General features: G+C 52.5%; 1 protein-coding gene across 3 annotated transcripts; it reads right to left on the bottom strand.

The window, feature by feature from the left end:
- Positions 1–453: 453 nt before the first annotated feature.
- On the bottom strand, positions 454–25128 carry SLC43A3 (solute carrier family 43 member 3). Of its 3 annotated transcripts, none has more exons than XR_008421129.1 (13): positions 24007–24374; positions 23636–23765; positions 16987–17033; positions 15566–15642; positions 15252–15344; positions 12707–12846; positions 11320–11417; positions 9828–10019; positions 9463–9582; positions 5347–5533; positions 4601–4724; positions 2853–3334; positions 454–1787 (listed from the first exon to the last, which is right to left on the bottom strand). XR_008421129.1 is itself a non-coding variant. In XM_053899695.1 (13 exons), exons 2-13 carry the CDS (start codon positions 24188–24190, stop codon positions 3233–3235), a joined length of 1494 nt encoding a protein of 497 aa, XP_053755670.1. In that variant the 5' UTR covers positions 24191–24374; positions 25053–25128; the 3' UTR covers positions 2698–3232. The 3 variants fall into 3 exon arrangements, 2 of the variants coding, with proteins under 2 accessions (XP_053755670.1, XP_019269952.2); XM_053899695.1 differs by lacking the exon at positions 454–1787 and adding an exon at positions 25053–25128 and having other exon boundaries at positions 2698–3334; XM_019414407.2 differs by lacking the exon at positions 454–1787 and having other exon boundaries at positions 2698–3334; positions 9828–10001.
- Between the last annotated feature and the right edge of the window lie 1257 nt (positions 25129–26385).

Here is a 26385-nt window from a genome sequence, read left to right as displayed (position 1 = left end):
GGCCCAGGTCACGGTCTCACGGTTCGTGAGTTCGAGCCCAGCGTCGGGCTCTGTGCTGATAGCTTGGAGCCTGGAGCCTGCTTCGGATTCTGTGTCTCCCTCTCTCTCTGTCCCTTCCCAGCTCATGCTCGCACTCTGTCTCTGTCAAAAATAAGTAAACTTAAAAACAATTAAAAAAATAAAGTGTACAATTCAGTGGCATTTCGTATATTCTGAGGTGTATAATCATCACCGCTATCAATTTTAGAAAGCTGTCATCTCCCTAGAAAGAAAGCCTTCAGCCATTAGCAGTCACTGCCTCTTGCCCCAGCCCTAGGCAATCACCAGTCCACTTCCTGCCTGTATAAATTTGCCTATTCTTGGACATGTCACATATGAATGGAGTCATGCTCTATTCAGTCTCCTGTGACTGACGTTTTCATTGCCACAATGTTTTCAAGGTTGCAGCATGCATTGGCTTCATTCTCTTTTATTGACAAGCAATATTCCATTGTATGCATATACCGCATTAAAAAAAATTTTTTAATGTTTATTTATTTTTGAGAGAGAGAGAGAGAGCAGGGGAGGGGCAGAGAGAGAGGGAGACACAGAATCCAAAGCAGGGTCCAGGCTCTGAGCGATCAGCACAGAGCCCGACACGGGGCTTAAACTCTTGAACCGTGAACTCATGACCTGAGCCAAAGGCAGATGCTTAACTGACTGAGCCACCCAGGTGCCCCACATATGCCACATCGTATTTGTCCATTCACCAGTGACGGACACCAGGCATCCTTTCTGAATTTAATATATTACCATTAATGATAGCCGTGATCATGGAGCACCTGCCATACGCAAGGCATTTGACCTAATTTCTAATCCTTGCAACTGCTCAGGGAGATGGGCTATTTCGCCCATCCTACAGATAAAGAAACGGAGATGTAGGGGTGAAGTGGCCCATCCAAGGTCCCACTAGTGACACAGCAAGAATCAAAGATGGGCTGACCCAGGCCCCCAGTCCATGCTCTTCCCACTGTCCCATGCTGTCCCCACCCCCATGTGCTCTGCTCTCGCCTTCCAGTTGGCTGTGAGGCCAGAAAAAGAAAGAATCCTCTCATTCACCCTAACTGGGTGGCCAGCACGCATGAGTCAACGAGCCAGGTGACATCCAGAGGCCACCCCATGGGGGTCACTGCCCGGGTGATGAGACGTTGTCATGCAAGGAGACAGGTGCTGATCACCAGGAAGGGTACCGAGTGCTGGGAACTCATTGCTGCTAGATACCCCGAGCAAAGACTTTTAGAGGAGATGATGTTTTTAATATATTTTTTAATGTTTATTTATTTTTGAGAGAGAGACAGAGAGACAGAGAGACAGAGAGCGTGCAAGCAGGGGAGGGGCAGAGAGAGAGGGAGACACAGAATCCAAAGCAGGCTCCAGACTCTGAGCTGTCAGCACAGAGCCCGACGCAGGGCTCGAACTCACGAGCTGTGAGATCATAACCTGAGCTGAAGTCAGACGCCCAACTCACTGAGCCACCCAGGCACCCCCAGCGGAGAGGATATTTTGAGTAGAACCTGAGGGGACCAGGCAGATTGTCCAGGCAGCAGAGACAAGGCAAGCCTGTGCAGAGGGGCTGATGTGCTCCCAGGCCCAGAGACCAGGAAGCTTGGTCCACGGGGATGTGTTCTGTCCTCCTAAAGGTGGGAGGTGAAGAGTACGGGGAGAAGTCGGAATCACACTGGGGGAGCCTGCATGCCAGGCTGGAGTCCGAGCTGTGTCCTGTGGGCAGCAGGAAGCCACTGAAAGTTCTGAGCAAGATAACAAAGTAAAAGCCTTCCATTAGCTGTCTGTTTTCTCTGCTGTCTGTTTTCAGACCCAGGTTCCCAGGCCCCTGGAAATTCTCCTGCAGTTTCACAGAAGAGCTGGCTTCAGACTCTTGGGCATCTTCGTGCCTCCAGAACCTAGGACAGTGCCTGATGCACTGTAGCAGCTCAAAAAACAGTAGTTGAATGAATGAATGAATGAACAAATCAGTCTGCCTGACAGCCTCTCCCCCTCACCATCCTCTCCTAGTGCCTCTGCTTGCGTGTTCCAAATTCATCTCACCCACCTACTCTCTCTCCCTCCCAGCCCCTCACCTTCTCCCCCCTGGCTACCCCTCTCCTTTCTGGTCATGAGTAAATAAAGGAACAAAATGCTCATGTCCTCCTGCCATGTGCTAGGCAGCAGCAATTACTTTACTTTTTATTCTTCTTCTTTTTTTTTTTTTTTTTTAGCAGCAATTACTTTAAATTCTCACAACAGCTCTCGGGGATAGAAATGATTAACTACACTTTGCAGGTGAGGAAATTGTGATTCACGGTGGTTACGGGACCTTCCCGGCGGCTGAGTGCCGGAACTGAGACTCACAGGGACCTTCTGATTCCATCTAGGGCTCTCGGCTGGGGGTGTGGAGTGTTGGGGGAGGGTGGGGAGGAAGAGGAGGCAAAGGAAGGAAGCATCAGGCCCATGTCCCAGGACCAGGAGAGTGGGTCCCGGTCTGAGGTTCCACCTCTGGGTCCAGCTGCTACACTGGGGATGCTGCACCCAGGTTCCTCTGCCCCACTCCCGCGGCCACTCCCCAGGCTGGAGCACCCCCCCGGGGGAAGCACAAGCAAGCACACACATGCACACACACGTGCACACACCAGCCCAAAGCCGTGAGACCCACACCAGTAGTTGCCTCAGGCAGAGAGATTTTATTTTTCTATAAGATTACTCCCCAGAGAAATGTTTTCTGTTATGCCCAACGTAAATAATAGAGGGAGCCCCCTCCAAGGGCCGGGCCCTGTCGCCAAGGTCACGACAACCGTACTCTTCACCTGGAAGCTTACCTGGCACAAAGGGCTCGACACACAGAGGCCTCACAGCCAAAGAGGTCCGAACAAGTAGGTGACAAACCTCCTCCCCATCACATCACCTCCCCTTAGACCGGGTGTCTACCAAGGTCATGTGCTTCCTGCTCCGAAGCTAAGAACTTCCATGGGCCTTTGCTCTGGGTCCGTCTGACAGCAATCAGCGTGGCAACGGGGCCTCTTCTCTTGTTAATCTGGGTGTCAGCTGGCCGTGAAACGTCTTTTATTTTTTTAAAGAAACAGCAATGGCCAATTAATACCAATAGCCTGGGCAGGCAGAGCGCGCCTGGACACGGGGTCCTCCAAGGTGGGGAAAGATTAGCAAAGCGTCCTCAGCGTGAAAAGCAAGAGCTTCAGAGCTAGGCAGTCGCAGGGGACTTCCGTTCCCGCCGGCACTCCCAGTACACCATAAAGGGGTGGACAAATGTCAAGACAGTGGCCAGCACCAGCATCACGTTCACCTGGCGGGGAGAGAGGGGAGGGGTGAGGTCAGAACTCTGAGCAGCACCAACAAAGGAACAGCCTCGACTTTCTCCTGAGACACTACGGTGCCCGGGGTTGGGGGGGGTGGGGGTGGGGAAGACTTCTTTTTCCTCTCTGCCCGGAAGAGCAGAGTTGGGGAGGGATATCGTGCCCATTTCACAGATGAAGAAACAGAGGTCTTGAGAGCGCTCAACGACCTGCTCAAGGTCACACGGGAAGTTGGGGACAGTGGCTGGAACACACGTCTTCTGAATACGGTCAGGCTCGTCGGACGTCACAATCGAGGCATTCTCCTCAGTTCTGAAGTTCAGTCCCTTTTTTTTTCTCCCAATGACTGACTTATGCTTCTGCTCTACACTTTGCTACCCTTTTTTTTTTTTTTTAATTTTTATTTATTTCTGAGACAGAGAGAGACAGAGCATGAGTGAGAGAGGGGCAGAGAGAGAGGGAGACACAGAATCAGAAGCAGGCTCCAGGCTCTGAGCTGTCAGCACAGAGCCCGATGCGGGGCTCGAACTCACGGACCGTGAGATCATGACGTGAGCTGAAGTCAGACGCTTAACGGACTGAGCCACCCAGGAGCCCCTTGCTACCCTTTTTTTAACGAGGCTAACAGAGCTGTGCGGTCGTCAGAATATGAAATTCAAAGTCAAACGATTTCTGCTCCTTGGCTTTGTGCTTCTGAATGTCTAAGTCACAGAACCCAAATCCCTGAACTGATGTCTTCAATCTGCAGAGAGGTGAACCACCACACCAGCAGGGCTGGGCCTATGAGTACCCCTCCAGTGTGGGGACGCAGGGGTGAGGGTACAGAGCTCCCAGCCCTCGGAATAACCGTGGAAGCCGATGCGTGTTGTAGTCCCAGGGCCGAGGCCAGGGCCCCGCAAGCAGGAAATGTCTTTCAAGTCGTTGGTTTTCATTTGAAATGTTGTGAGCATTTTACATTTTCTGCCAGAGTACGTCTGCTTGTTTCCACACGCATGAAGACTACATTCTCCCCAAATCTCTTGGCAACCCCGCAGGTGAGTCTTGTAGTTTCAGGTACCCCTGCCTTGTGGCAGGGGTCCCCTGCTACCCCAGTTTGAGAAATAAGACCAAGGATGCCCCCATGTGCAGAAACATTCCTAAAGGAACCTTCTCAGCCAGATGTGGGGCGCCCCCTGCGGGGGCCCCGCTGAGGCACCCCAATCTAGATGTCCTTGCTGGCCTAAGGCCAGGGCCACGCCCCTCCCCACAGTACTCACGTAGAGAGGGTCGTTCTGAAGGGGGCCTTTGATGAAGGTGAAAATGGGGAACTGGAGCAGAGACACAATGGCTGACAAGGCCATCACCAGCCCAAAGAGCTTCCCGAAGTGCTCCGCAGGGAAACTGGGGAGAGAGACAAACAGGGTTCCGGTGAGCTCCAGAAGCCCTCTTTCCAAGGAGGGGCCTGGCCGTGGTGGGCCCGTGGCAGCCACTTCTCCCAAGTCCCCCAGTCCTAGGCCTGGCTTCACTCACCCACACCCAACACCCACACATCTCTTCCCCCCTCACCTTTGCTCAAACACAGAACATGGAGGAGGTATTGTGCGGGGCCCCGGGGAAACAGCAGGGACCCAGACACAGGCTGTGCCCACAGAGGTCTCAAGGAAAAGACAGACACATGAACAGGTCAGTATTTGCTAGGTGATGGGTGCACTCTCAGAGGAAGCAGGACCAGAGTGCCAAGGGCACAAAGAAGGAAGACACTCTCTTTCTGACTCTGGGACAGTTGAACCGGAAGCAGGCCTTGGAGGGTGTACAGGTAGATAAGAGAGGCAGAGAGGAGAGCTGATATGAAGGCTCCAGTTTGTGAATGTTCTATCCCTCCCACCAGCTTCTCCCGCTACCCCAACCTCTACACCTGCTCCCAGACCCTGCCTCCCTCACCGGACCAGCCCCAGGTCCATCCAGCACACTTCCCTTTGCGCCCGCAATCCCCGGTGGTGTTACGCACCCCAAGCCCACTTACGCGAGGGTGAGGAAGGCTGCGTTGCCCCCGTAGAGGAAGGAGCGGCTGATCACTTGCAGGATGAAAGTGACATACTGGAGGGGCAGGATGGGGACCGAGGCACAGAGGGCGAAGCCCAGGCACAGCAGAGACGTCAGAGCCAGAGAAGGCACCGCCGAGCGGAGGGCCACCGTCATGGCCGAGGACCCTGGTCCAAAGGAAAAAGAGGCTGCGCATGGAGGCGAGCACAGTGGAGGATGGGGAAGGGACACAAAGATGCGAGAGGAAGTCGAGCCACCGTCCCCGCCCCGCCAGCCGTCTGGGCAGAAACCTCTTCCTCCCACATGCTCATCTCCAATCCATCCCCCAGTTGCCATTCAAGTGCACCCACTGCTCTCTACCCCCACTGACTCCACCTGGTCCGTGGGTCACGTGCTCTGGCCCCTCCAAGCCACAGCCATCTATTCCGTGTAGCTCTCGGGCGATGGCAACATCAGTGCCGCAGCCACAGGACGGATGGGCAGCAGCTGACGGGGCCAGAGGAGGCCGTGTCCCGGAGCCCCCTCGGGAGGGAGAGAGCTACGGGCCACAGCGTGCAGTGGGCGCCTTCACCCAAGAGAGGGCGAAACAAAATATAATGTGGGTGTGCGTTACAATATCCTGTAATCCTCTGCAACGGCACAATAATACTTCAGAGAATGCGGACTAGATATATATCTTCTGCATTTCTTTAAAAAGCCATAAAAATAATTACCTAAAGAAAGAGGGAATGAATGGGGGTCCAGGGAACAGGAAGGGAAACGAAACTTCTTCAAATATATTGTTTCACAGCTTGGAAAAATAGAATTGTTTGCTAGTAAATGACTAAAAATACAATTAGGCGTGCCTGGGTGGCTCAGTGGGTTAAGCCTGATTTCGGCTCAGGTCATGATCTCGCAGTTCGTGAGTTCAGGCCCCGTGTCAGGCTCTGGGCTGACAGCCCGGAGCCTGCTTGAGATTCTCTCTCCCCTTCTCTCTCTGCCCCTCCCCTGCTTGCACTCTCTCCCAAAATAAATCAACTTAAAATTAAATTAAATTAAATTAAAAGAATAGGACGAGGGGTGCCTGGGTGGCTTGGTCGGTTAAGCATCTGACTTCGGCTCGGGTCATGATCTCGCAGTCCGTGAGTTCGAGCCCCGCATCGGGCTCTGTGCTGACAGCTCAGAGCCTGGAGCCTGTTTCAGATTCTGTGTCTCCCTCTCTCTGACCCTCCCCCGTTCATGCTCTGTCTCTCTCTGTCTCAAAAATAAATAAACGCTAAAAAAAAAAAAAAAGAATAGGACAAAAACAAAGCAATCGCAAAAACTCAGAAACCAATGGACATGTATATATGTCAAGATGGTGACTCTTAAAACACAGTAATTTGACTGTACATCTCTTTGGGATATATCTTAAGGAGAAGGAAGGAAGAAAGGAAGGGAAGAAGGAAGGGCAACAGTACTCAGCAATCATTATTAATAGTACTGATATTGCGAAGCCAGGCATTATGTATAAGATATATTTCTAAAATACTATACATGTGTATATGTATACAGTGCACAGCATATAGAGAAAGTGTATGCGGTATACGTAAATAGCATTATTTAGGAACTACGATTTTCAGAGGAAGAGAAAAGAGACACATATAAAATCAAGAAAGTAAACTTTGTTTTTTGGGTTTTTTTTTTTTAATGTTTACTCATTTATTTTGAGACAGAGACAGAGAGAGAGCACAAGAGGGCAAGCGGAGGAGAATCCCAAGGATTCTCCCAAGAATTTAGAAATTCTAATTTCTCCCAAGAAATTAGAAATCAGAACAGAGCCGGATGCAGGGTTCGATCTAACAAATGGTGAGATTGTGGCCTGAGCCGAAATCAAGAGTCAGACACTTAACCGACTGAGCCACCCAGGTGCCCCAAGAAAGTAAACTTGGAATTAAAATGTTACCTCTCTCCAAGGCCTCAAAGCACAGACAACCCAGGAGAACTGGAAGTTCTAGCATCCAGACTGCAGTCTTTAAATACCATTTCCCACTTAAAGGGACCCAGGACTACTTGGGGAAATGACTGCTTCAGGTCCGGGGCAGGAAACTTACCCCGGGACACGGATCTGAACATGTCGCTGTGTTAGGGAGTAAGACAGTCTCTAAACCCGCTGGCACTGTGTGAAAGGACACAGACTCTGACCTGGTGGTTCCCAGTGGCCAAAGAAGATGGACCGATTCGAGCATAAAGAAGAATCGTGACAGACATGGATGGAAACATGTCAAATATATTTAAATTGGTCTTTTTTTTTTTAATGTTTATTTGTTTTTGAGAGAGGGAGAGAGGCGGAGTAGGAGCAGGGGAGGGGCAGGGAGAGAGGCAGACAGACAGAGAATCCCAAGCAGGCTCCGCAGTGTCGGCACAGAACCCGATGCGGGGCTCGAACTCAGGAGCTGTGAGATCATGACCTGAGCCAGAGTCGGACGCTTACCCGACTGAGCCACCCCGGCGCCCCTGTCAAATATATTTAAAATGAGACTTTAAAAGAGAAATGACGTTAAGAAATAAAGTAATGAATGAAACAATGGAGAAGTGACAGCTCATCACCTCTGGAGGTTGCTAGGGCACCAAGTCAGTACTCTGAAACTGGTAAACAGAGGAAAAGCCAAGCACTTATTTCAGGGTACAAAGCCACCAATGAGGGAAAGCGTTTCTTTCGGGAGGAACTCTAGCAAGTAAAAGCAGAAGGAAAGACAGAAATAGAAAATCTCCATTTTGCAACCCTAATAAGATAATGGATCCCGGCAGTGATCGCCAGGAGCGACTAAAATCATTAGCCAAAAGGCTGATGGGAAACTCGGTAATGGGTGCATCAGACTGGCAATGTCTGGACCCACTGATCAATCCTAACATCGTAAGAACAGACACAGCAAGTACCAGGGGCTGATAGGAACCGGAGGAAGCCCGAGGCTCCACCTCCGAAGCATGCTCCCAAAAAAATATTAAACTGCGTCTCCTCAAGCCTCCAATCTGCCTGTTTACAGGAAATACCCAATCAAAGAAACATTTTTAAATGATACCAAAGGATGCCAAATCCAATCTGGGGGAAATCTGACAGAGCAAATGACCCAGTTTCTTCAACAAATAAACAACAAGAAGAAACAAAAGGTGGGGGGAGGGGACGGGACATACAAATGTAAAAAGATACAGAAGGCTCATCAACCAAATACACAGCGCAGACCCCGTGTGCATCCTAATTTGAAGGAACCAACTGTAAAAAAAAAAAGGCATATCTGAGACAATTTGGGAAATCTGAACGGGACTGCATGTTAGATGGTATTAAGAAATTATTGGGTTTTGTACGTGACCATGACATGACGGTACCGTTTACATAAAAAGGGCCTTGTTTTTAGAGACCCAAACTGAAGTATTTACAGAGGAAAGGATCTGATGCCTGAGATCTATCTCAAAACACACCAGCAGGGGTAGGAGGCACAGTGCGGGGCAAGAGGGTACCTCAGCGGCCCCCTGTTCCTCTGGTCTCAGAATCCAAGGTCTCATCCACGCTCCTTGGCTCAGCACCGCCTGCCCCTTGTTACCTCCCCCCCTTCAGCACCTTCTCTATGCCCTGGGTCAGCCGGACATCCCCTCTGGGATTCCCCAGATTCCCCCACTATTTTGCTAGCTCCTACACCATCCTGACCTCAGCGTATTCCTGGGCTGCTCTCCCAGGGCCCTCCTCTTCCTCTCCTCACTTCTTGCTCATCCTTCAGGCCTCAGCTCAGAAGCCACTTCCTCCAGGAAGCCTTCCCTGACGTCATCTGCATCCTCACCCAGCACAGGCTTTGTGCCTGTGTGTCCCCATCACCCCCACCCCGGGAGCTGACTGCATGGATGGCAACGCCTGATCACCTGCCCTTCTCCATTCTCTACGCAGAGAACAGCTTGAGAACAAGGGCATCCCTGTCCCGTCCGCTGTGGAATCTAGAAGTATGGCTTGCACATAATTCACACTCCGTGACTAGTGGATGGATGAATACGGATGGATGCAAGCAGAGAAGGATTAAGAACAAAAGAGAAGGGGACTCTGGCGGCACATGAAGATTCCTCCTCTTCCGGGTTCTCCAGGCCTCACCTGTGCTTTTCGCTTCCTTCTGGTACTTCTGCTTAAGCCGGTCCATGAGCAGGCCGTTCCAGGGGGCACACAGCACTCCGAAGAACTGAGTGATGGCGAAGGCGTTTGTGTAGGCGCTGACTGCAGAGGGCAGACAGGAGGTGGCTGGTAAGAAACTTCCAGCACTGCCTTACGGGAGAGGACTCTCCCCACCTGCCTTTGCCCTGCCTGTCCCTCCTCCCCACACCCCTGCTCAGACCTTCCTCCAGACCACATAGCCCCACCGAGCTCAGTACGCACCCCCACCCCGCCTCAAGGTTCCAAGTCCCCAGGAGGGACACAGAGGCGGGCTGCACCACCACCCCACCCCCAGCCCTGCCACGTACCTAGCGCCCTGTCACCCTTGGCCAGGCTGGTGAGCAGAGAGTTGAGGGTGCCGATGAAGAGATAATGCCACAGCTGTATCACAGACAGCCACACCAGGTGCCAGGCGAAGCGCTGAGAGAGAGCATAGCTCCAGAAAGAGCGGGGCTCCTGCTGCTTCCCTGGTCCCAGCGCCTCTGATGGAGAGGAAGGATCTGGGCATAAATTACAAGGTACGGGAGTGGGATGGGCAGGAGTGTAGGGGCCTCACAGGGCAGCCTAAGGAGTGAGCTCACCTTCTCTTGGCTTCCAGGCCTCATCTGGCATGTTCTCCGAGCTGCCAGTAAACAGCACGTCCCCACCCCTATACCTTTGTTATCCCGGCCCCACCACCGTGAATGACCCACCCATGTCCCCCCTCCGTCTGCTGAAACCCCATCTGTCTTTCGCAGCTCGGATCCAATGACACTTCTTGCACCAACACTCTCCCAGCCAGGACGGGGAAGAGAAAGACAAGGAGAACAGAACGTTCGTTGGAGACGAGGTGAGGGTTAGTAGGCGGACAGCCACTGTCTCAGCAGCCCCTCGCGCCCCTTCCCGTGCTTTCAGTACCAGGATCCCAAGTCTGTTCTAGAAATCGTCCCCTGCCTGAGTCCTTGTGGTCCGGGTGGGGCTGTGAATGACGTGTCCTGTTCCTCACCCAGGGTTGACCAATTCGATCGCTCTCCCTGGCGAGGCCGACTGGCTGTGATTTTAGCCCGGGATCCCCAGGGGCATCCTGGTTCTCCTCTTCCCGGGGCCTGGCAAGTTCACGTTCCCCTTAATTTTGTGAGCTTTCCCAGAATCCTGTTCTTGCTTCTACCTTGTTGGCAGTGCTTTGGGATGTTTGTAACCGAAGCCCCAAAACAGAGGAAGGAAGGGAGGCGGCAAGGGGATGAGAGAGGTCGAAGGGGGAAGGGGGGGGTTGGGCGGGACATCTACAGGCAACGGGACAAAAACAAGGCAGACTCAGGGACTGAGGGGTGGGAGGAGGGGAAGGCAAATGACCTGGGGGTTGGGAGGACGTCTAATGAGACTAGGAGAGAGAAGAGGGGCAGAAAGAGAAAGCACAGAGGTCTACACCCTTCCATGGACCCTCTTGTAAAAGGGAGGTGAGGTGGGGTGGAGAAGACCCCCCACATCCTCTTCTGGATGGACCGTTCCTTTTTTTTTTTTAATTTTTTTAATGTTTATTTATTTTTGAGAGAGAGAGAGACTGAGCATGAACGGGGAGGGGCAAAAAGAGAGGGAGACACAGAATCTGAAGCAAGATCCAGGCTCTGAGCCGTCAGCACAGAGGCTGACTCAGGAGTCGAACTCCCGAATCGTGAGATCATGACCTGAGCCGAAGTCAGACGCATAACTGACTGAGCCACCCAGGTGCTCCTGGACGGACCTTCTGTGACTCTGAGTCCCCGGGGCAGCTCTGGAGGCAGAGCACCAGGTCAGCCGCGGGGCTGAACCCGCAGGACTCACCCTCGTTTGCTGGAAGGGACTCCTTGGACTGCAGCTCCAGCTTTTCGGACTCTGCCGTTTTCTTCTCTTCCTCCCTGGCGTCGTTCCCAGAGCACAGGCTATGGACACAGAAGCCCCCAGCCCAACCCCAGGACTGAGAGCTGAGCCTGAGATTCAGGCTGCAGGGACTCCCAAATTTCACTGCACAGGCCACAGCCCAGACCAGTCGCAGCAGAATGTCTGGGCACAGGAGCCAGACTTCCGTAACTTTTTTACATGTTTATTTTTTATTCATTTTTGAGAGAGAGCGCGAGTGGGGCAGGGGCAGACAGGGAGGGAGACAAAGTATCCTCAGCAGGCTCCCAGATGACAGCAGAGCCCAACACGGGGCTCGAACTCAGGAACCGTGAGGTCATGACCTGAGCTGAAATCAAAAGTCGGACGCTTAACCGACAGAGCCACCCAGGCGCCCCAGGCTTCCTTTATCAAACCATATCATTGTCATTATCATTATCATTATCAAACCTTTATCATTATCAAACCATAATATGATTCTATTATGCAGCAAAGTTTGGGAACCACTGGAAGTGTGGGTAAAGCGGGCGAGGCCTGGGTTCAAATCCCAGTTCTGCCTCCTCCCAGCTATGGAAACTTGGCTCAGACTTAGCCCTCCTGAGCCTCATTTTCTCACTTGGAAAGCGGAGATAAGGATATCTATCTGAGAGGATTATCATTCAGTGAAATCAGAGGGCACAAGGGGTGTGGCAAATAGTAAATGAGCACCAATGAATGCCCCTCCCCCCACTACCTGTGGTGCTAACTAGAAAAATGGTCACATTTCTGCACCTGCTCTGTTCTCTAACCTTTGCAATGGGACTTTGCAGCTCTGTTTCCACAGCCCCTGTATCGGGGCTGGCCTTGTGACCTGCTTCCGCCAAGGGAATGCAACAAAAGTGATATTGGGCCAATTCCAAGAAACCCTGTGCATGTCTGCACTGTTTCTTGGAACCTCGGAACTAGCCTAATGGAGGATGAGAGCCACGTGACCCAGACATCTTTGTCACCTTGAATGACTGCCAGACAAACCCCATATGAGGGAGGCCATCTTCACTAGCCAGCCCCCAGCTAGCCCACCAGATGACTGGAGGCATAAGTGAGCCTGTCAACACCATCCAGGTCTGTCTCTGATTAGTAGAACTAGCCAGAGACCCACAGACTCATGAAAAATAAGAAATGCTTAATGTTACTGAGTTTTGGAATAGTTTGTTACACAGCAATAGCTAGCTGATACACCCCCAGTCTAGTCCTCCTGTCCTGTGACAGGAGGTCACATCTGTCCCACCCCTGGCTTCCTGCCGCAGGTCAGGTGAAAGGTTCTGGCCCACGATCACCAGATCACAGTCCTTACCCGTAGCTGTAGTTCGAGGGCACCGGATAGGGGATGTGCCCTCGGGGCATCAGGAGGAAAGTACGCCCGACATGCCAGGCACTGAAGACGGAAAGGAAGATGAAGGAGGCCTTGAGGCTGATGCCTTGTTCATAAAGGAGCTGCAGAAGGAGAAGGGGAAAAGTCAGCATAACACCCATATTCGTGGCAATCTTAGTTATAACATCCAAAAGGTCGAAGCAAACCATTTGCAGAGAAGTAGGTAAACGAGCTGTGGCACATACATACAACGGGACCTTATTCACCCTTAAAGAGGAGGGAGGTTCTGGCACGCGCTACAACATGGGTGAACTTGAGAACGCTCTCCTACGTGAAATAAGCCAGGCACAAAGGATAAATACTGCATGATTCCACGTGCATGAGGTCCCTAGAGCAGTTCAATGCACAGAAACAGAAACCAGAAGGGCGGTGGCCTGGGGCTGGGGCAGGAGGGGGGGACAGGAAGTCAGTGTTTAACGGGTACAGAGTTTCTGTTTTACAAAGTTGAAAGGAGCCCTGGAGAGGGACGGTGGTCACGGTTGCACAACAGTGTGAACGACCTGAATGCCACTAAACTGCACACTTAAAAATGGTAAAGATGGTAAATTTTATGTGATGTGTATTTTAGCCCCACAAAAAAAGTCAGTGTAAGAAGCACGGGCTGTTGGGGCGCCTGGGTGGCTCAGTCGCTTGGGCGTCCGACTTCAGCTCAGGTCACGATCTTGCGGTCCGTGAGTTCGAGCCCCGCGTCAGGCTCTGGGCCGATGGCTCGGAGCCTGGAGCCTGCTTCCAATTCTGTGTCTCCCTCTCTCTCTGCCCCTCCCCCGTTCATGCTCTGTCTCTCTCTCTCTGTCTCAAAAATAAATAAACGTTAAAAAAAAAAAAATTAAAAAAAAAAAAAAGAAGTACGGGCTGGAGCCCCAGCCTGTCACAGGCTCTTGCCTTCCACCCTGAACGCTGATCAAAGACGCCTGACCCACACACAGGCTCACCCTCACCCCATGGCTCAACCAGCAGGGGAGCCATCACGTCACCCGTCACCACGGCCTTGCAGAGTCTCCTAAAATGGCTTCTCAGAGACCTGCCAGCCTACTGCTTTTTTATCTTATTTAACAGCAGCCAAGTCCTTTCTCTCAAACAAAACTTTACACAAAAATTCAACTTATGAAACACACCAGCAGGAAGAACCCAGTCATCCTCCCCCTCGTTCTCCTTGGTGACCAACATAATATCAAAGAGAACCCCTCAGTGTTCCCCAACACCCAGTTTGAAAACCGTTGATGTAGCCCAATGTCCTCCTTTCACAGGGGGTGGAAGTGAGGTCCAGAGAGGTGCAATGAACTGCTCTAGGTCAGAGGAAGCGGCAGCAAGGTCAGATCAAATGGAGAACTCAGCTCCTGCTCTGTCATTCTCTCTCCTTCCACCTCTAAGGAGGGAAGAGAGAAAGGAAGGCACACCCAGGGGAAGGAGGGAGAACCAGGAAAGTGACTCTTATACCAGGGGTAGAGAGGCCTGGGTAAGTGCCCCTGGGGCTCAGTCTCTGGGTGCCCCTGCAAGCCAAGGCGCTCATGGGACTAAGCTAGTCTCATGTCTAGTAGTGACTCCCAGAGCTCCTCTTCTCTTTCCCGATGGCCCATGGGCTGTGCCAGCTGCCTCTGGCCTAACACAAAGCCTGGAGGGAAGTCCCAGGTTAGGCAGCTTCGAGCGTCAAAGACCCACACTCTTTCATTCCTTCCACTCAGTCATCCTTAGTGTCCTCCAGCTGGTTGCCTCATAATCACAGCATAGCTGCCACAGCTCCAGCTATCACATCCTGCCATCACAACATTCAAAGAGAAAAAGTGGGAAGGGGGGCCAAGGAGAAAGGCTTTCTGTCTGCTCCGCTCTCACCTTCCATCAGGGAGGGGAAATGTCCCCTAAACTCTTCCAGGACATACACCCTTCATCTCATTAACAAGGACTGGATAATATGACCACCTCTACCCATCACTAGCAAGGGGGACAGGGATTGCCACAATTGGCTTAGATCAATGAGGGTTCATCCTCTGGGTTGGCACCTCACTGCCCAGATAGAATTGTTAGTAAGGAAGAAGGTGGAGTGGCTGCTGGGTGAGCCACTGATAACACTGGGAACGGCCTCTCCCCTACCCCCTGAGCCCCCAAATCAGCCTGTAGGAGAGCTGGAGAGGCCTCTGTGTCTGCCCCCGCTGCTCCCACCAGCTACCTCTCACCTTTTTTGTCCAAATCAGAAGCTCACAGGTTCAAACACCCCACTCCAAAGGGCTCCCAGCCTCAGCCTAGCACCAGCCGGGGCACATCATAGCCTCTCCCCAAAACTCCTAGGTAGGCATAAAGAGCCTAATCACTACCAGGTGAAGCTCTAGCAGCAGACAGGTCCAGGCTCAAGTTCAAGAGTCACGTTTACTGGCTGCAGGAGGGTCGAAGGAAAGAAATCATGCCAAGTTCACAAGACAAGTGCCTGGCACGTGTAAGTGTTCCGTATATGTTGCTAACGGATATTTTTTACCTTAATGATGAGGAAGACAGCCGAGGAGGAGTCAAATGCTCCATTGTAGAGGGTGATGATGGTCGAGCGGTGTTTACCAAATAGGTTCCCAACCTAGAGAACACATGAATCACGTATTTGTCCGTGAAACAGTATTTCCTGTGCACCCAGCATGCACCAGGCCCTTACTCTACCCAGACCCATCTCCATGCCAGGAGCCGCTGCCCTGGCTTGAGCCAACCCCACAGGAGGTGGCCAATGCGGAACAGCGCTTGTCCCTCCCTCCACCCTCCCCAACCTCCCGCCAGGTGCCTGGCATTAGGGCAGGCTCACACCTGCAGGTTGGTGATCAGGAACAAGATTCCTCCGACAGTGAGCATGGGCATGGCCAGGAAGAGCAGGAAGGCCGAGTCTGGAACAGTCAAAGACAGAGGTGGGGGTCATGTCACAGTGCGACCCAAACATGGGGCCCCAGACTCTGGCTCCCACCTGCTCCAAATCCCCAACAATCCTGGGGTCAGGGCCCCAATGCCAGCCAGCCTTCTAGCATCCTCTGAGAATCTTAAGATGGTGGTCACGGCTCCCCCAAATGTCCCTGCAGAGGGACCCTGTGGAGGTCTCCTGAGCCACTTCGTCCCCACAGAAGGTGGTCCTCGGTCTGTAGCAGAACTGCACGCCTACAGGCAGAGGCAAGACTCCAAGCGAAGCCACTGTTCCTTTCCCTCATTAAGCCACAACAGCCCCTCTCTTTATGGTTGATATTGCTGGGGAGAGAAGCCTGGATTCGGCCCCCAAGGCCAGCCTCTAATTTACTGCACGACTTTGAGCTGGATTCCGAATCTGTGACTCAGTCACCTTATCTGTTAAATGGGAATAACCGTCTTTGCTCTTCCTATCGCACGGGGTGCTGTGAAATCCGAGCACGAAATGGCCATGGACTGTGTTTCCCTGGTTCATTAAACTTGGAGCACTTCCCGTGTGCTTGGCCAGCACAACCAAGACACCAGGAAAGAGCACTTCCCCCTACAAGTCTTCGCAAGGCATCTCTCTCCAGCCTCAGTTTTCTCCTCTACACAATGGGGGAAGAGGAGAATGAACCCGACTGAAATTCCCAGACCGTGGAAATTTTCTATGTCCGTAAACCGGTAAAATTTGAAACAAAAACTTTTAACTACGATAGGGTTGTTGACTTTTGCCCTACTAAGTAAGGGTATTTTCAAAAAGAACTATCTTCCATACTATCCTTTTGTTTTAAAAGGAGAACACATGAGCCTGGGTGGCTCAGTCGGTTAAGTGTCCGACTTCAGCTCAGGTCGTGATCTCAAGGTCTGTGAGTTCGAGCCCCTCATCAGGCTCTCGGCTGACAGCTCAGAGCCTGGAGCCTGCTTCGGATTCTGTGTCTCCCTCTGCCCCTCCCCCACCTGCACTCTGTCTCTCTCTCTATCTCAAAAGTAAACAAACATTTAAAAAAATAATAAAATAAAAAGAGAACACATTAACACGGATAAGATGAAGGACGGAATCTTTCAAATAAATTCTTCTGTCTGAAGCAATCCCTCCATTGTCCTTATTTTTTTGCATTCTCAGTAGACTAGACTGGTTTCATAGACTGGCAATCACTCCCTCAAAGATTCTTTCAAGCTCCAAGTCTGTGGATCTCTGATAAATGTGGGGGTCAGTGTTTCCTACCCATCAGCTTCCCATCTACCAAGTGCCCCTGACCTTGTGTCCCTCCCACCCATCTGATAGCACTCACCTGCAGAGATGAAGGCTATGGTGAGGGTGGCACTGGTATAGAGAAATCTGAAACATACAATGGGAGATGGAAAATGATGTAAGAAAAGACAGAGAACATAGAGCCAAGGTCCTCCCACTTGGGGTCCCAACAGCCAATCCCTTGGAGAAAGGGATTAGGGCCTGGTCTACAAAGCAAAACTTAGAGTTCTAATTCCTCCTTGCTGTGTGATCTTGGGTAAGGCACTGCCCTTCTCTGGGCCTCTGGAGCCTTTTCTATATAAGGAAATGAATGGACTCTTCTAGAAATTCTAGGGCACTGTGATTTCAGGACCCACAATCCCAAGGTTATGGGGATCTCTTAGCAGTTTGGGGGTCTTGCAAGGCATGGGGTAAGAGAAGCCATGCCTAAGTGTGATGTTTTGATTTACAATAGGAAATGCACATTTGGTCCTTGTCCCCAGTGCCTGACACAGGGCTCCTAAAACACCTGTAAATTCTTCAGTGATAAGAGCATGAAAAGCATCTCTGTTCTAATCAGGTGACTCCGGGTCGGCTCCTGGATGGCTCCGGGTGGGGGGCTGGTCACCAGAAAGACCAAGCCAGAATTAGAAACTTGGTATTTTATTTTTAGCCCTGCCCCCCACTTCTGCAAAAGGGGGAAAGGGTCTGGAAATGATGAATAGGGCTGGAAATGATTAATAATTGATCAAGCCTACGTGAGGAGACCTTCTGGCCTGGTATAGACAACCACAGGCTGAGGGGATGTCACAGCCCAGACTTCACCAGAACAAAAGTTCCCGTGCTCAGGACTGTCCCAGACCTCACCCTACATACCTATTCATCTGGCTGTTTATCTGTATCCTTTATCAAGTCCTTTAATAAACTGGTAAACATAAGTAAATGTTTCCTTGGGTTCTACGAGCTATTCTAGAAAATAATCCAGTCCCAGGGAAAGGCAGTCATGGGAACGTCTGATTTGTAGCCAAGTGAGACCAAAGTTGCGGGTGAGTTGGGGACCTACCACCTGTGATCGGCATCTGAAGTTGGGGGGCAGACTCATGGGACCCAGCCCTTAAACTGGGGGATCTGAGGCTCCAGGTAAATGGTGTCAGAGCTGAGTTACATTGTAGGGCACCCAGCTGGTGTCACAGAATTGCATGGTTTGGGAAACCCCACACACGTGTGGTGACCGGACGTGTCAGGAGGACAGTGTTCTGCTGAAAGTCAAGGAGAAATGCAGGAGGCGATATGTAGGATTTTCCAATACAGTTGGTGTCAGTGAAGCGGGAGTTGCTAGAACGGCCCAGGCTCAAAGAAACATGTGCGTCCGGAAAGAGAAAGGACGAAAGCATGGGGGATGAAGAGCCCCTGGCTCCTGGGTGGCTCCCAGGTGGCCCCGTGGTGACCGGGGTGTGGAGCAGTGGCTGCAGTATAATCAGTCACTAAAGGGAAAAGTTACCAACCGAATTCAGAAATGGAGCCAACTCCTGGGGAGTGGGTTCACCAAAGTGCAAAGTAATAAGCAAAAGCTGAAACGTACAAGTTCTTGGTTACCGGGATCCGTGATAGCAAAGACGAAATTAAAAGAGTGCCGGCTCAGATCCTCATGCTAGACCGAGGTCAGATTTGGGGCACTCTGAGCTTCGGCCATTAGCCTCCAAGTCACCCCCAAGGGAAAAATTATGCAGGAGCAACAGAAAGTTCCTCTAAGACCTCTGGTCCCCAAGAAGGTAGTCCGTGTGGGAGGAGGCAAAGCCACGGACCTGGATGGTGGCGGGGAGGAGTGGCATGGTGCAAAGGAGTTGCTACATTTTGTGGGTGGGTACCCTCAGCTTCCTGGGGATCCTTTACCGAAATGGGTTGGGTCAGTGACTGACCTGGGGGCTGTGTCCTGGGTTTTGCATGCAGCAGACTGGAAGTGCACGGGTCTGGGTTGATGCAGGACCCAGTAGCTTGTTATGGAACAATCCACACACACAGGAGGTTATTCCTGAGGGCACAGCCAGCCCGGTGGACTGGATAGAAACCACTGTAAGGTGGTGTCCCTCTACAAATGGAACAGTCCAGATGGGGCAGCTAATCCCCTTTGTGTGCAAGCTGTGTGGGAGTCGCTTGATGGTGACCTGTGCCCAGATCTCAGAGGTAAATGCTGTGGTGAAGGGGGCCCCTTTCACGTGGGCACCCCATGAAAACCTATTGCTGCAAAAGGACAAAAAACAGTTTGGAAAGGCTTACTGAATCACTGGCTCAGCTTCCCCTCCTGGGTCTTATAGATGCTAATAAATATATCAGGCCAATTAACAGAAGAATGGGGAAAGGGGGAGGGGAGGATCAAGAGACTGGTCTTAGAAGAGTAGAAAATTTTTAACAGTTATTAAGGAATAAGGTGAAGAAAGCAAATCCCGATGGGGGTGGAACAGAGAGGAAACAGAGGAGAGTCATGAGGTCATCCCTGGAGAGTGGAAATCTTCAGAGGGTTATAGAGATGTGCAATAAAGGAAATGGACATTTGATAAGGTTAAAAGGTGTTAATACAACACTGCCTAAGGCGGGGGGCAGGGAGCCAAAGGGACCCCTGATGGCTCCCAGCATTAAAGTGCCTGCACACAAGTCCGTTCTATTCATCCCCATTTACAAAAATGTTAAAAGCCAGAAGACAGGGGCACCTGGGTGGCTCAGTCTGTTAAGCGTCCAACTTTGGCTCAGGTCACGATCTCACGGTTCGTGGGTTCCAGCCCCGTGTCAGGGTCTGTGCTGACAGCTCAGAGCCTGGAGCCTGCTTCAGATTCTGTGTCTCCCTCTCTCTCTCTGCCCCTCCTCTGCTCTCTCTCTCTCTCTCTCAAAAATAAACATTAAGGGGCATAAAAACGCTATGAAAGTTGGGCTGTTTAAACAAGCGTTCTGTAAAGAAGTTGTGTCTACCTCACCTGATGTCTTATGAGAATGCATACTCTGCCTGCCCGGGAACCCTTCCCCTATCTGATGTGGGAAAGCAGCTGCTGACAAAGTCCTAAGGAGGCTCCGGGTAGGAAGAGAAGGGTTGATGGAAGAAAGGGTAAACGTTCATAGGAGACCCAGCACGTTGGGACAGGCTTTTTGAGAATGCTGGTCTCTCCTTTACCTGAACTGTATTATGGCGGTGGCCGCTGTGTGTGTCCAGGCAGGGACACGTCTAGCCCTGTAGACGGGAAGGCATGTGAATCTGCCCTTCATGTTAACGGAGCATGTTAAATGGGAGCCAGTGAGACTGCCTGAGCCCAGACGGTGTGGAAAAGAAGGTGGAATACTGGTAGAAGACAAATGCTCTGTGCCATGACCTTATGGGGAGCGTAAACTGGGACTCATGGCAAAAGTCTGTGGTTACCTCCCAGCGACAATGACTGGCATCTCAGACGAGGGAATTTCCGTTTGAGGGGCATCTATTGTCTTGCTCTCAGACATTAACTGAATCCACACAGATAACCGAAGTACATCAAATGATCTTAAAACAGGAAATACCCACAATGTCTAGCATGATGTCGGAGAAATGCTCTAATGGGGACAGCAATGCCCAGAAGAATTCCATACTAAAAATAGCAATGGTTAAACAGGATAGTGTTGCCTGGGGACGGCACGGAGGAGACACCACGGACAGGGAGCCTCTTTTCCCCTAAGGCGGACTCTGGAACCATGTGGGGAACAAATGGAGTCTACCATCCCCTTGGACGGTGCCCTCTAAAGAACTCTCGATTAACCAACAAAGAGCGACTTGGCTGTGTTCCAAGATGAATGGACAGCATCCTATTTGGAAGGCCCCACTCTGATCCAAAAAGGTACAGACAGATCAGCTCAGGGGGCTCAATGAACTGCATGCTGCTGTCCTAGCAGAGAGGAAAGACATCTACAATGGAAAAGGCCCCGACCTTCGGGTTCTTACCGACCCACTGGCCTGGCCATAGGGTCACGTAGGAGGACACTGGAAACCTGGCCATACAGGGCACAGCCCTATGGAAATCCCTACGGCATCTGAGGGGTGCACTAAGATAAGAGAACAGGCTTTATGTGAAGGGGTTGTCTCTCTTTCACCCGACTGTCTTTTTTTTTTTAATTTTTTTTAATGTTTTTATTTATTTTTGAGACAGAGAGAGACAGAGCATGAATGGGGGAGGGGCAGAGAGAGAGGGAGACACAGAATCGGAAGTAGGCTCCAGGCTCTGAGCCATCAGCCCAGAGCCCGAAGCGGGGCTCGAACTCACAGACCGCGAGATTGTGACCTGAGCTGAAGTTGGACGCTTAACCAACTGAGCCACCCAGGCGCCCCTCACCCGACTGTCTTAAGGGGGGTGGACTCTACGTCTGAACGGGGACCGTTTCCCCTAGCTAGCACAGTGGCTAGAGGAATTCTCCCTCCCTCACACAGTGGCCACAGGGCCAGGACTGCCACGACAAGGGCTGGACGCAGGGATGATTCCTAAGCAAGAAACTATGTTTTTCACCGTCATGTTAGAATTCCTAAGGGCCTGGTGGGGCAGACCTGCTGTCCCTCTATCTGCCAAATTTGGGACTGACGGTGAATGCCACCACACTGCCTGGTGGGAAAGACAGCCCGCTGGTTCTGTCCCTGTGTAACCTTGCCCTGTCTGAAAGGGGGTGGGGTGAGAGGGAGGCACTTGCTGGACGGGTGCTTCTGCCTGTGATCCAGATCCGCACGGTGGCGAAACCGAACACCCCTTCCAAAGGTGGAAGTGTTACGGTATGGACGGAGAAAGGGAAAGGTAGCCGTTAAGGGGATGAATAAGCGGGCTCTGTGGCGAGGGAAATCCAGTGTTACACGAACGCTTCGAAAGCAGCTCAGGGCAAGAGGGCATGTTGCCTTAGCTCAATGATACCAGACGCCTGAAGGGTAAAGGTATGTAATGCCGAGACCACGCCTGCTTTTGGAACCTGACAAGATCAAATGGAAGCCTGTGCATAAGTGGCCCTGGGAGACACTTTCAGATGCTGCAAAGAGGGCCTGGGTAGTTATTCATGACTGAATGTGTTTCGGATAATGTGCCGGTATCTTTTGACCTTTATGATCGTTTCTGCTACAAGGGACCCACGTTCAAAGACCAGGAGTGCACTGTGGCATTGTGGTTTATTATAAGAAATACATTATTTGGTCTTTGTCCCGGATCCCTGACACAGGGCTCCTAAAACCCTTGTAAACTCGATGACAAGGGCACTAGGAACATTTTTTCTTCCAATGGGGTGACTCCAGGAGGCTCCCGCACAGCTCCTAAATGGGCACTGGTCACTGGAAAGACTAAGCCATGATTGGAAGTTTGGGAGTCTTCAGCTGCCCTCACTCTACTTGTCTAGAGAGGGGAGGGGGCCTGGAAACGGTTAATACTCGATCAAGCCTACATGAAGAAACCTCCATAAAATCCCGTTAGGATGGGGCTCAGAGTGCTTCCGAACCTATATCTTTCATCTGTATCCTTTATCTGATCCTTTAATAAACTGCTAGAACCTAAGTGTTTCCCTGAGTCCTGTGCGCTGTTCTAGCAAATAATCCAGCCCAGGAGGGAGAAGGTCATGGGAACCTCCGATTTGGGGCCAAGTCGGACCAAAGCTGGGGGTAACCTGAGGGGCCTGCTCCTTGCAATAGGCATGTGAAATGGGGGGCAGTCTTGTGGGACCCGGCCCTGAACCTGCAGGATCTGACGCTTTCGCCAGGTGGATAGCGTCAGAGCCGGCCTAAATGGTAGGACACCAGCTGACGTCACAGAATTGCTTCGTGTGGGGGAAAAACCCCACATACTTGGTGACCTGATGTGTCCGAAGTAAGTGTTCTATGTGAAAGCAAAAGGGAAACGCAGGAAGGACAGAGTTTTTCCGAACATCCGAAGGCCAGAGGGGAGGGAGGGGACAAAGGAAAGGGTGGGAAGGAGACAGGGAGCCAAGGACCAAGACAGACTGAGATAAAGTCTTTCTATAGACAAAGTCTTAAAGAGCAGGAACTGGCTTTATCAGGCAGCCCTGCAGTCCCTCCATCTGATGGCTCATTTCCCATGCATGTGCCAGGAGGCACCTGCTCTGGGTCCTATCAAGGCCTCACCAGGCCACTGCTTATCGCTGAAGTTGGCCAGCTGCAGTGCCACCCTGTAGGGGCGAGGCGAGGTCCCTTACCCTCCATGAAACCCCCACCGTCTCCCCTCCAATCAGGGGGCCGGGCACTCCCACCACTGGGGATACCCTAACCCTAACCCTAACCTTACTAAGTGTCTGGGGAGTGACAGGGCTAGATGGTGAGGAGGATGACAATGAAGCCTGGGGGACCTGGATGTGAGGTCTTGTCGGACATATAGACAAGGATCCCTGGGGTGAAGGCAGAGTGACCATTTTAGGTTCCGTGATGTTAACCCAGGCACCAGGCCAGCCCTCACCGGAAGTGGGCCCGGGCTCCTGCTCAAGGTGAATTTACATTCACATGGAACGGAGGAAGAACAGGGCAGAGGAAAGGGTAGTAGGGGTGCAGGGAAGAGGGTGGATCCACAGAGTCCACATCCTGGGCTATTTCTGACAGCTGCCAGGACAGGGCCGGGCAGCGCGGCCCAATTGCCTGACCGGGTCTCCCTCCAAGCGAGGCCGCTCCTGGAAGAATTCCTCTCGCCTATGTCTGCCCAGGCCGGGCCTTTGGCACTTACATGGCTATGAGGCGAGCCACGGTGGTCTTGAACCTGTCAAAGATGTAGCCGGCAGGGAATGTCATGAAGTTGTTCATGAAGGACCCCAGGGTGAAGATAAGTGAGAACCTCTCATCCTGGGCTTTGCAGTCTGGAGGAGAGAAAGGGGAGATCTCAGGGAGTTGACATGTGACAGCCCCTAATTACCCCTTGGGGGCTGGTACTTCCCTCCCCAGGTACCTCTTAGACCAAGGTCAGGGAGCTGGTGGGGAGGCGCACACTCCTTTCTGCTCGGCACAGAGAGGGTGGCGGTGTGGGCAGGGGGTGGGGTCCCTCCTGCCCCTTCCTACTGCCTGGAAACCAGACTCTACCTCCCTAGGGACGTCCCTTACCAGGCTGCGCCGTGAAGTTGCCCGTGGCCCCGGCATCTGGTTCACACAGCTCGTCAAAGTAATGCTCTGCTTTGAAGACATACACCAGTGATGCCCAGCCGAAGAGGACGCCTGCAAAGCCGAGGCATTCCAGCAGCCCTGTCAGCAGGGTGGCCACTCGGAGACACAGACCCTGGCCTTGCATGGCCTGAGCTGAAGCCGGTCCCCAAATCTCACGGGGGGCCTCCCGCGCTGACCACAGGAGCTTCGAGGGCTGGCCTTCTGAGCACTTGGAAAATTCCTCTGGCAAGCCCTTCTGTTCAAGGAGGCTGTGGTTCTGGCTGTTTCAGGCCTGGGCAAAAAACCGGCAGTGGGAGACTGTCCGGATCCTGTAAAATAAGGCAGAGGCTGCTTGGCTCCGGGGGGGACTTGGGGGAAAGGTAGAGGTGGAAGGAGGGTTCCCCGGAGGGGTGGGGAGAGAGGCCAGCTGTTAGAAACAGCTGCAAAAAAGCCTCTCTGCCCCACATTGGCAGCACGTGGGGAAGGAGGAACTGAGCCCAGGTCTGGGGACCGTCCACAGAAATAGTAACAGCGGCAATTCCGGAGGGGGGTGGGGTGACACTTCGTATATGTCCTCACAAAGTCTCGAACAACCTGGCAAAGTTAGCGTTTTGTTTTCTTCAGTTTACTGACAAGGGAATAACAGGTCCAGGGGATGTTGTCAACTTGCCCAAGGTCATGTGGGCTAGTTAGTCACAGCACAACCCAGTGGAAAGCCTAAAATATCGCACTCCAGCGGGACCTTCCCTGACCCGGGCTAGGACTCCTCCTGCCTCGCCGCGTGTCACCCTCTGCCGCGTGTCACCCTCTGCCCAAAGGGAGCCCCGGGAGACCCGCGACCCTTGCGCACCCGCACCCCCACCGGCACCCCCTCCGGCACCTGCACCTCCCTCCCAAGCTCCCCGAGAAGGCGCCGCAGGGGTCCGCGGCCTCCGCTTCCCCCCCCCACCCCTTCCCCCCCCCCCCCCCCCCCCCCCCCCCCCCGCCGCGTGGCCCCAGCGCCCTACCCGGCAGGCCGCCTCGCTGGGACTCCCCTGCCACCCCGCGCCCTTCGGCTTTTGGATTCGCGCCTCTCGCCGCCCCTCCCAGCCCCGCCCTCACCCCCACCCCCCACCCACGCCTTGCTCCAGTCCGGAAGGGCCCTGACCAGCGGGGGGCGGTGTCTGGGGAGGTCCACCCACCACCCCCCCCTCTCTGTCACTTCCTTTCTCCCTTGCTCACAGTTTTGGCCCTTGGATCTCCAGTCCGTTATCTCCAGCAGTGTGCTGCCAGCCCCAGCAGTGTGTGTTTTCCTCTCTCTATCCTCTTCAGCCGTCTGGCCCCTTTGCCCATCCGCCCTCCCCTAACCAAATTAGTTTCAAACTGTTGCTCGCGCAGGCAGACCCACGGAAAGGAGCACAAACACCCCGCGCACATGGAGGAGACAGCTACTGGCAGACACACGGACGCACACAGACCCCCTGTTCCAGGCCCTTTAGCTTGACCACTAGGGTGGGCACAGAACACATTTCCGCCCTTTTGCCCACCCGCTGAAACCTCTGTCCTGATCTCAGGCTCCCAGGGCTGCCGACAAATCCCCAGCACAGAGGCAGAGAGCCAAGGACCGGGGCTGAACTGTTTTCCAGAACCCATCTCACCCCACCCCCCACTCCCGTGGGGTGCCCTTGCCTTTTCACCCCCAAGGACCCCTTTGATTACTTCCTGCCTCACCCCCAGCCCAGGTTCTGAAAGATTGTACTCGCCAGACTGCATTATTAAGTATTCATTCATTGCTCCATTTTTTATTAATCAAAGACATATATAATTGCCCATTGGAGCTTGTGATCAGCATGAGAAAGGCAGCTGAGCCAGCTGTGGGGCTATCATTCCAGCCCAGAGCAAGAGGGCTGACAGCTTCCTTGACCTGTGCGGCCGTTTCCCCAGTAAAAGCTGTATTTGCCGGGAGAGCATCTTGCGTATTCCATGCAGTCTGCAGACCCCCACGCCCAGCCTTCTGGATTCCCCCTGAGGCCAGGGACTCGAGCTATTCCAAGCCCACACTTCTTTTTGATGAGACAGAAATAAGAGATTAGAAGAGTGGACGGCCCGGACCAGAGAGTATTTTCCAGATCTCCACCAAAGCACAAAGAATAAAGAAAGTGTGCCCACCAAAGTGACTGCCTGCATGGGTCAGGGGCACTCACCCCAGGTCCTATACCCAGGTACTCACCACAGCGCCGGGGAAGCTCTTGGCTGCCCTACCTGGAAGGTAAGGACCACACTACCTTAATTACAATATTTGTCACCAAAGAAATATGAGATAAGTTTATGAAATCCTTGCAGGTATGGTAGGCCATCACC

This window comes from Panthera pardus, unplaced genomic scaffold, assembly GCF_024362965.1.
Source record: "Panthera pardus isolate Hobbes unplaced genomic scaffold, ASM2436296v1 HiC_scaffold_12, whole genome shotgun sequence".
NCBI lineage: Eukaryota > Metazoa > Chordata > Mammalia > Carnivora > Felidae > Panthera > Panthera pardus.
The sequence above is the reverse complement of the archived record's forward strand: the minus strand, read 5'-3'. Positions and strand labels throughout refer to the sequence as shown.

Bases quoted from the DNA above. Each gene is read 5' to 3' on its own strand.
- SLC43A3 (XM_053899695.1), bottom strand. From the start codon at position 24,190: ATGCAAGGCCAGGGTCTGTGTCTCCGAGTGGCCACCCTGCTGACAGGG. The intron at 12,847-15,251 runs GTAAAAAATATC...CTCCTTCTGCAG, and splicing joins CTGTCTTCCTCATCATTAAG to CTCCTTTATGAACAAGGCAT. The intron at 10,020-11,319 runs GTGAGTCCTGCG...ATTTATGCCCAG, and splicing joins GTCCCTTCCAGCAAACGAGG to ATCCTTCCTCTCCATCAGAG.